Consider the following 10,203-nt stretch of genomic DNA (forward strand, 5'->3'; position numbering starts at 1 on the left):
GCTTGTAGATCGGCTATTTTCCCACACGCAAACGCGTGCACCTTCAAATGACGCAATGTGCATCCCTTCAACCAATGAGCGGCGTGCATTCGGCGGGCAGCCGGCCAATCAGAGGAGGCACGTGCGGTCTGTGGGCGTTGAGGTAGGTAGCAGCTGAGAGAGCGCTTCAGTCAGTGTTTGATGCTTCAACAACAGAGGACTTCTGACTCGCTACTGCCTGCGGTAGATAACTGAAGACTACAGACATCACTGTTTATTGACAGTTGCTTACGGTTTTATCGTATCTTCGGTGGAGTTTAGCATTATGGTGAGTAGCCTACAGTCATTATGAAAAATATCTAGAGTTAAGCTTGTTATTCTCCCGTTACTAAACGTTAACGTTGGTGTCGCTCGCCGAACTGATCTATCTTCCAAGCTTATAACCGACGCTTTGTCAGCTTGAAGATCTGTTCTCTGCTGGTCGACAAGCGATGTTCATTGAGTTTCAGTCTTTTGCGTTGTGGTGTTTGTGGCTTATTTGACGTTATTTGGTTGTGTTCGTGCGGTTTTGGTTGCTGTTTGCTCATGTTTGCTGGTTCAACGGCTTTAAAACGTTGGTTGTTGAGAGCATTTTGAATATTTTGAACGTTGGTGAAGTGTGTTTTGAACCTTCGTCGATCGTTGCTTTTTAACTAAATTCAGAATTGAACGGTTTTATCTTATCTTCGGTGGAGTTCAGCGTTATGGTGAGTAAAATAATTATGAAAAAAAACTAGAGTTAAGCTTGTTATTCTCCCGTTAGGCTAAACGTTGACGTTATGGTGTTGGTGTAGCCATGGTTCACATGACGCTTGCATACAAGCGTCATGGTGCCGAGTCCCCCTGGTCTAAAGTTGTGTTCGATTTTTTCACATTGCCATCTCTCACATAAACATAAACGTTCAGATTTCAAATATAAAGTGCTTACCACCGAGCCACGGATGTTACAAGGCGATGCGGACCGCGATGAGTACCCGTATCTCCCGTATTGTTCAATAAAAAGCATTTTAATCCCATCGCCGGCCATTTTCTCCAAATTGTCTACGACACTAATGGTTGGGAGGTGTATTGCACTCTGATACATTACAAAACAAAACAAAAAAGAAAAAAGAAAATGGCCGGCGATGGGATTAAAATGCTTTTTATTGAACAATACGGGAGATACGGGTACTCATCGCGGTCCGCATCGCCTTGTAACATCCGTGGCTCGGTGGTAAGCACTTTATATTTGAAATCTGAACGTTTATGTTTATGTGAGAGATGGCAATGTGAAAAAATCGAACACAACTTTAGACCAGGGGGACTCGGCACCATGACTGTCATGGTATGACAGTCATGTTTCAGGGCTAGGTGTTGGTGTCGCTCGCCGAACTGATCTTCCAAGCTTATAACGGACGCGTTAACTTGTCAGCTTGAATATCTGTTTTGGTTGCTGTTTGGTGATGTTTGCTGGTTTAACGGCTTTTAAACGTTGGTTGTTGAGTGAATTTTGAATGTTGTGAACGTTGGTGAAGTGTGTTTTGAACCTTCTAAATAGTGCTGCACGATTCTTGCTCAAATGTGAATCACGATTTTCCTCCATGAGAATTGAGATCACGATTCTCACACGATTCTCTTGTAAATATAAAAAATATTAAGCACAATTCTTTTTTTTTTTTGTAATGTTTTTTTTTTTTTTTTTTTTTTAAATCGTCATAATTTAAAATCGAGATTGCATAGGTGTCTGAATCGAGATCACGATCTTTTTTTGATTAATTGTGCAGCACTACTTCTAAACGTAAAGTGCAGTTTGAACGTTGCTTTTTAACTAAACACGTTGTTTTTAATGTCTGTTCTGCTCGGCAAGCGACATGAATTGAGATTGAGTCTTTTGGGTGTTAATATGTGGCTTAATTTATGTTGTATTTGATCCAGTATTGGTTTTTGGTGAATCTTTTAAACCTCAAGTGCATTTTTAACGTTGCTCTTTGTAACTGTTTTTGTTTCTGTTTTTGAATGTTAGTTTCAACAGTGGATGAACGTGCAGAACCCTGCATACATGGGGAAGACCAACAATGCTCCAAAGAGAGCTGCTCTTGGAGACCTTTCCAACTTTGCCAACAAGGCTTCTAACACCAAGGTAATATTTAAACCCCTTATTCTCAACCTTTACAATTTCACAGTCCCCAATTTGATACTTTTTTTAAGATCCCCACACTGAAATCCTTTTGTTAATTTAAACTGACTGTTAATTTAAACAATTACGTTGTTTACATTTAATTTGTATACCTCTAATGTAAGGTTCCCTTTGTAAACTCTCAGTTCAAGACAGTACAACAGGACAAGGCCCTGGATGGTGTCTACACAAGAATCCTACAGAGGATCCCTGATGTACCATGGGTGAACGTGGGCCACATCAGAAATGTGGACCTCTGCAGAGGCCTCCCGAGAGTCGCAGACAAGGTCAGGGAGAGAACGGTGGCTGGGCACTGTGGCAGGCACCTGAAACTGATGGCAAATAAACATACACAAGGCACAGCTAGGAGGGGAGAGAGGCGCACCACCTATGTAGACACACTGCAGCGTGACAGCAGAGCTAACAACACTGCAGAGCTCCTGACGGGGGACAGGAAGGTGTGGAGAGCGTCCATCCTGGAATCCCGAGTAAGTTTTTGCTAGTCTGCACTGTAGCACTGCATATCATCGCTGTCGGGTGGAAACATTCTATCTCCATATTTCAACTTTATGTTTTTATATAAATGAATGAATGCTCTACGTTGTCGTTTCATGCAAAAGTAGTTACTCGACTAGTCACAACGCGTTTTTGAAGATGGCCAAACCTATTTAGCCCTGAGGCAGATTTATTTTATAAACGGCCTCTAAATGCTAACCTTCTGAAAAAAAAATCTTCTTTATTAAAAAAAAGAAAAGAAAACTAAAATCATTTTGTCAGTTGCTATATACAGTACATGGAAACATCTAAAATGACAGATGCTTTCCCAGATTGAAAGGTATAACAATGTATAGGCTTTCCAAGTCTAAATGGGTTAAGTGTGTGTGGGGTTTTATAAATATTGAACCAAATGACAGGTATTAACAAGAGCTTGTGACTAAATAATAACTACATTGGAGCCATTGGAATTGTTTCTTTTTTCCATTTCCTCAAAAGTAACAGTTATGGACATACAAGGTTTCTACCCGACAGTGACGATATACACTCAGAGTTACAGACCTGTAAGGGTCCATTTGGACCCCTGGTGGTCTCTGGACCCGATGTTCAGAACCAGTGATTTAAACTATGTACAAGAAACACATTACCTACAGTTTAACTTCAAAGAAGAATGTGTTTTGAATTTATTTTGTATTCTTTTCTCCTTCTCAGAGGACTGGAGTTGCCAGAGTTCAGGCACCTCCTCAAGTGTCTCCCTCCACTGGTCCAGAACAAGCTGCAGATGTTTCCATGAAGGAGGCCTTCCCTGACCCGCTTCTCACAGTAGAGGACATTGATGCAGGAGACTCACAGTTGTCCCACCTATGTTCTGAATATGTCAAAGACATATATGCACATCTAATGGATCTAGAGGTATGTGATGCCAGAGGCATGTTTTCTTTACTACATGGTGTGACTCACTTTTTACTTGACGATTCATTGTCATACAAATAATTGCGATTAATGATTTAATTGTGTTTTTCAATTGAACATTGGAACATAAAAATGTAATTTCTATTTGGCTTTTAGGCCATGTAAACATTATGTAATAATTGTGACAGGCTTAGATGTGACCTGGCGTCTTGCAGCAATGTAATGAAGTCTTTTGTTTGTACAGGTAAAGCAGGCTGTGCGACCCGGGTTCTTGAAGGGCTACGACATAACGGCAGACATGCGAGCTAAGCTAATCGACTGGCTGATCCAGGTTCATTTAAGTTTCCAGCTGCGGCAGGAGACACTCTATCTCACAGTTGCCATCTTGGATCGTTTTCTGCAAGTAAGGGCAACTTACAAATTAGTTTGCCATTTGATCTGCTCTTGTCTTTCTTTATTTTCTTTTCCTTTTCTTTTTTTAATGAGCTGTTGTGATGTATTACAGGTTCGGTCAGTTTCACCAAAGAAACTCCAGCTTGTTGGTGTCACTGCCTTGCTGGTGGCCTCAAAGTACGAGGAGATGAGACAAATAGGTGCCCCAGGGATCCAGGACTTTGCCGACATCACAGACAACGCCTTCACAACCACTCAGATTAAACAGATGGAGCGTGTAATGCTGAGGTACCTCAACTATGAGCTGGGGTTCCCGCTGCCCCTGCACTTCCTCAGGAGAGCATCCAAGGCTGCAAGCGTGAGTCACTGTTCACATGGTTCACTAACATACAAGGTGTAGTGATCAGACTTGACCCTCTGCACCAAGACTTTGTCCAGACTGCAGGCAAAATCTGATCTTTAGGACTGACTGTCAACACTGTTATTTGCAAGTGGTTAGTTTGGATTTGTGTTGAAAATAGCAGATCTACATGTCACAATTTGACATGTAAGCTTGTGGATCGTCTATTTCCCACAAGCGCCATGATCGTTCACAGTTTCAGTGTTCAGACTGAAACACACATTTAGAAAATTAGATTTCCATGAGGTTTTATGCTGTTCAGACTTGATAAAACAACTCTGATTTCCAATCTGGTTAGGACAATTATCAGATTTGGCCTGACGGTTTGAACATAGTCTAAATGAACATAGGTGGTGACTGGTCAAATGGTGGTTAAAATAAAGCATGTAGAAGGGTATTTTCAATTTATTATGCAAGCATGCTTTTTAATAGTGTTGTTTGTTTGTTCTAGTGTACTGTGGAGAGACACATGCTGGCCATGTATCTCATGGAGTTGACACTCCTTGACTACGACATGGTTCACTACCGGCCCTCTGAGATTGCTGCTGCTTCACTGTGCCTCGCTCAGCTGCTGCAGGGTGGCCTGCCATGGGTGAGTTCAATAGAATCAATGTATATGTTGGCTTATTAGTACAGATGACTAGCTTGACATTTTGTCTTTGATTCTAGTTTTTTTCCCCTACAGAGCAGTATTGCACCACATATGATGATCCTAACGATTGTTTTTCATGTGTTGCAGACTCCTACAGAGCAGCATTATACCAGGTATGACGAGGCTCACCTGAAGCCCATAATGCAGCACATGGCAAAGAATGTCGTTGCTGTCAATGAGGGGAAAACAACGTTCCAGGTGAGTTGGCAAACAAAGGCATTTGGAAGTTGATGGAGTAAGATGTGGATGTTTGAATAGATGAATACTAATGCTAAGATTCCCTCTCCACTAGGGTTGGCGTTAGGATAAATATAGGTTAGCATGTTATTTAGACAGATGCTAGGTTCATGTGTTTATCTGGCATCCTATAGTTTCAATGTACAGATTATTTACGTTTTGATACTATATTATTTAGACTGATGCTAGGTTCTTAGTTTTCCTATGATCCTAGATTACTAAGACACTACACTGTCTCTCTGCATGTGATGTACAGTGTGTTTACCTGGCTTAATTGCTAATGCTTACTGTAAGTTGCTCTGGATAAAGAGTGTCTTCTGAATGCCTTAATTGTAAATTGTAGTATAGTATAATGGAGTATACTATAATAAAGGAATAATAGGGATGTTTGCATAGATGAATAGTGAAGTACTAATATAAATGTTCCCTCTCCACTAGGGTTAGGGTTAGTATAATGTAGTATAATATAATGGAGTGAGATGGGGATGTTTAAATAGATTAATACTAATGCTAGTTTTCCCTCTCCACTAGGCTGTCAAGACAAAGTTTTCTGAGAGCAAGCTGCTGAATGTCACTGAACTCTCCGAGCTGCAGTCCTCCATAGTGAAGAGCTTGGCTGCTCCCCTGCTGTGGTCAGTTTCTTCTGCATGATTGTGTCATTGCTGCCGTGGGTCTTATGGCATTATGTTGTAATGAGTCTATTTAGCTCCAGGTATTCTATCTATTGTGTCAGTGTCCTATTATAGTTTGTTGACACAGAGAGCGTTCTGCTTGGCTTAACTTAGTCAACGACTAGTCAGTGGACTTCTATCACTCTGAGTTGCCTGTGTTCATAAATGAACAATAACAAAAGGCATGTATATAAATCAATAATCTCTAACAGTTTTATTATTATTTTGTCTGTGCGTATATAGGTATTTACATGTGTGTGTGTGTGTGTATATGTATATATGCATATTAGTTATTATTATTGCTTTCTTTCCTTTTTTTTTCATTCTAGAATTCAGCTAACAGTCTTTGACACTAACGTACTATTCAGTAATGCTTCTTCTTCTTTCGTGTGTCATCATCAGATTTCCAGTTCAGTAGTGTACAGCCACGCCCTCGTCTCAGGTCCCACATCGAAGAGGCCGGCCTCCGAGGGTGGTTTATACAGGGGACAGACTGTGATTATGTGCTCAGCGGTCTGCTCCGGCTCCCCACACTCGCATGCTGCTCCGTCCGCCAGGCCCCACTTCCTCATGGATGTTTTGAAGCATCCGACCCCGGTTCGCAGGCGGTTCAGCAGGGTCCATTGCCGGCGTGGCAGTTCCTCTCCTTTAATGCCGCCTCCCGGGTCCTGGATGTAACGGTGGATGCATGTGGGCCCGGCCAACTCCCACTCCTGCTTCCAGGCTGCCGCCAGCCATGCCTCTGTAGACAGGTCCTCAGGGATGGACCTGAGCAGCTCTTGTACCGCCTTGCTGTACGGGTGGCGGGACTTGAGCCTATCCAGAGGCAACACTGTTGTGGTGGTGTTGTGCAGGATATGCCAGTCATGTCTACGGGCTTTCCTTGCAAGGGATTCAGTAATGCTGTTGACTGTTGTGTATGTACCGTATGTTTAGGAGCCAGGGATTAAGGTGTGTGTGTGTGTGTGTGTGTGTGTGTGTGTGTGAGAGAGAATGTTTGTATATATCCATGTAAATATCTATGAATTATGTAAATATCATTAATATAATAAAATGATCAGTTTGAACCATGAGAATTGTTGACTCTTGAATTGGAGTTCTATTCTCCTTCCAGTAGTATGGTAATGTTTATGTTGAATTAAAAGAAAGTCATGGCACTAGGTGTAATTCTCACGCCCATGAAACCTCCACCCGTTTTACTATGTACTTTTTCATTTGTCTAAGAAATAATTGAATAGACAAGTGGTTCCTATTGGTGTGCCTTGGGATTGTTTGACAGACACGCATTATTTCAAATACAACTATACAATTTTTTAATATACATAAGTATTTTGTGCACACTCATTTCCCAATACAGAGGCAAATTATATACCCACTAAGAATATTTTAACCACTTTCAACCTGGCGTCCTTATTAAGGCATTTCTTTATAAGCTATATTTTTTTTCCCAGACAAAAAACAAGCTCATATTGTGCCATACTGAGCTTGTAGATCGGCTATTTTCGCTATGAATACAGGTGTGCCTTGAGATTTTGACTTGTCTGTTGGTATTGTGCACAAAAAGTGTGAAAAGCTGTGGAATAGACACAGTGGGGAACCATATGTGTTATACTGTCTATACCACCGTGCTGTATAGTAGTAGGCTACACTGGTTCTCAACGTTGGGTTCTGAGCCCATCAGGGGTCCAATAAATGAACCCTTACCAAATGCATAAATGGAAAGTATAGACTGAGGTCCCAGAGATAACAAATTGTATCAATGGGGGTCTGTGGCCTAATGCGTATCAAACTGGAGGTCCTCGAAATGGAAAAAGGTTTAAGAATCAGTGGTATAGAATATCTGCCATAATCTGCAAGAAACCCCATTGGTTTTAGTGCAAAGTTTGAAGGCAAGACACCAGACTGCTCCTCAGGGGAATTTAGGTGTTCACTGTCTTAATGACCGCATTCAGTGTCTTGGAATCAATACAGTTCCTTTATCTTTGCAACACCAAACCCATTCCTAAATGTAAACATTTTCTTATGTGGGCAACCCCATGTGTAGTGGTAGTACACTGCCACCTGGTGTCCAAAATACACCTCCTTGGTGTTACAAGAACTATTGCTGCACTATTATCGTAACAAACAGTGCAGAAATCAGTGCTACTGTACATGTTGATGTTAGTTAAAAGCTTAATATTTTTATCCAATTCCTGGTCTTCAAATCTCACTTAATGATCAGAAAGAGTGTTTTCTTTTGAATAATCAGAGGTGACATCATCATCAGTAGATCATGCCTCTATATCTTTTCATATCTCCTGAACATTCCTTCAACAAATCCTGAACAGAAATCATCATTTTTGACACTTGCTTTTCACTGCAAATTTTGATCTGTACAATGATGACTCCTCTATTCAAAAGATTCTATTCTTCATCTTGCGTGGGTCTAGAATCTGTATGCTGTATGCTGTAAGTATGAGGGAAACATTTAGCAGCTGGTGATGACATGGGGTTAGGGTACTAAACACAACTAACTGTTCTGTGGTCAAATGTATCACTGGTAAATTCCATCATAAAGGGGTCACTAAATGTTACTGCTGCAATGGCGCCCTGGTACAACTTCCACTGCAAATAGATACAGAGTACATAAATTGCCTCAATATTATTTAGATTCATTAAGTGACATGTTAAGTTGAGAAAAAACACAGAATCCAACCGTGTGCACAAAGGAGATAAAATGTCTAAAAAAGCATGCTGAAGGTGCTATAGGATCAGGAGGAATGCAGGCTTAAAAATAAGAGGAGATCCGAGCACTCAAAAAAGTTGAGGAGACCATTTATGGTCTTCAGTTCTCGCCCTGTTGAAGACCGTAACTGGTCGAAACATGTTGTCATTTTAACTCCATATCCTTTCCACTTTTTTGAGTGCTGGATCTCCTCTTTGACATGTTAAGTTATTGTTTGTAAAAGTTCACACCATCAGACAAACTCACTTAAGCCAAACATGGTTCAGAGTCATATCAGCGATCTGGTTTTGAACAAAGAGCCTCCAAAGCAACACTTGCAGACAAAACATTATTGTCACTGATAAATCTATCAACTCTTAATAACCTTGCTACCTAATGTATGTGATTACAACATGTAGATTGTAGGTGTAGGACAACTTGACTGTTGAGCCCTGTTCCAGGTCCAGGACATGGAATCTTTGCCCATGTTGTTCTGCAAAAAGCTTCAATCTCCACTCCACTGGAACCTGAAGGACATCTCTTAGTTGTGACTTGTGATGATTGTAGACTTATGACTGAATTGTAGAAAAGTGTGTTCCTTCCTGTGCATCTGTCTAGTGTCTCTTTCCCTCCGTCTCAGGCAATTTGCTAAATGTGTGCATGTGTTTGTATTTAGGTGCCAAATGTGTCAAATATATAAAATAAAAATGCCAAACTGAACGCCTGAGCTGCCCTTAGAAGTTATGTTCTTAAATATTCGGTTTAAAAGGGATATTTCACTTTCAAAAAAACCTTGGGTCATTTTATCGTCTACTCAGGCTTTTGTGAGCCCCCCAAACCGTTTTTAAGTTGCTTGATTCAGTATTTAGATATTTAATATGCATTTTATCAGACCTATCCTATACAAACCCATTATAGCTTCAAACTCCATTTTTAACATGTTAGTCAAAAACACCCGTCCTTGGTTCTGGTGACTCACCCTGCCATCCTAATACGCGAGGGGGGCGTGTTTTTTCGATTACTTTTTTCATTTATAGAGAACTGATGTCAGTCATCACATTTGGGCATATCGACACACACATTTTTTATTTTGAGTCGACAAGTGCTGCTTTGGAGGCGGTTTGTTCAAAACCAGGTCGCTGATATGACTCAACCTTACTTTCCTTAACCATGTTTGGCTTAAGTGAGTTTGAGGCCGTTGATGTGCTATTAAAGATAAATTACACTTGGGTAGTGAGTGTGAGTTGTGTATTTTACCTCTGTGGAACACAGAGATGAAAACTAAACAAGACAAGACAGGTGGAGGAAATAAACATTTTAAGGAGTGCCAGTAAAAAAATCTATTTAACCCCATAAAACATCTTAAACCGAATATTGTCATTACACAGAACCGGGAAAGTCAAGAATAAAAGGAAAATGGTGTCATTTTGCAGGGTGGGTATCACAGAAATACTGAAGGGCAACACAAATGCAGATGACCAAGACTGAGCCGGTGCGGTTCAGTGATTTAACACACAAAATGACGTATGAAAATTAAAACACTGAGTGTCCGTTTGTGGCTAAGGG

General features: G+C 40.8%; 1 protein-coding gene across 1 annotated transcript; it reads left to right on the forward strand.

The window, feature by feature from the left end:
* Positions 1 to 55: 55 nt before the first annotated feature.
* LOC308095719 (G2/mitotic-specific cyclin-B2-like) lies at positions 56 to 6,611 on the forward strand (the record flags this gene model as incomplete). The annotated part of the gene is made up of 10 exons (XM_080442758.1): positions 56 to 142; positions 2,021 to 2,137; positions 2,320 to 2,460; positions 3,380 to 3,580; positions 3,825 to 3,983; positions 4,086 to 4,331; positions 4,825 to 4,965; positions 5,113 to 5,223; positions 5,794 to 5,894; positions 6,491 to 6,611. The coding sequence occupies 10 exons, from the start codon at positions 56 to 58 to the stop codon at positions 6,609 to 6,611; spliced, it is 1,425 nt and encodes a 474-aa protein (XP_080298884.1).
* Between the last annotated feature and the right edge of the window lie 3,592 nt (positions 6,612 to 10,203).

The sequence above is a fragment of the Gymnoscopelus braueri genome (genome assembly GCF_963280865.1).
Source record: "Gymnoscopelus braueri genome assembly, chromosome: 2".
NCBI lineage: Eukaryota > Metazoa > Chordata > Actinopteri > Myctophiformes > Myctophidae > Gymnoscopelus > Gymnoscopelus braueri.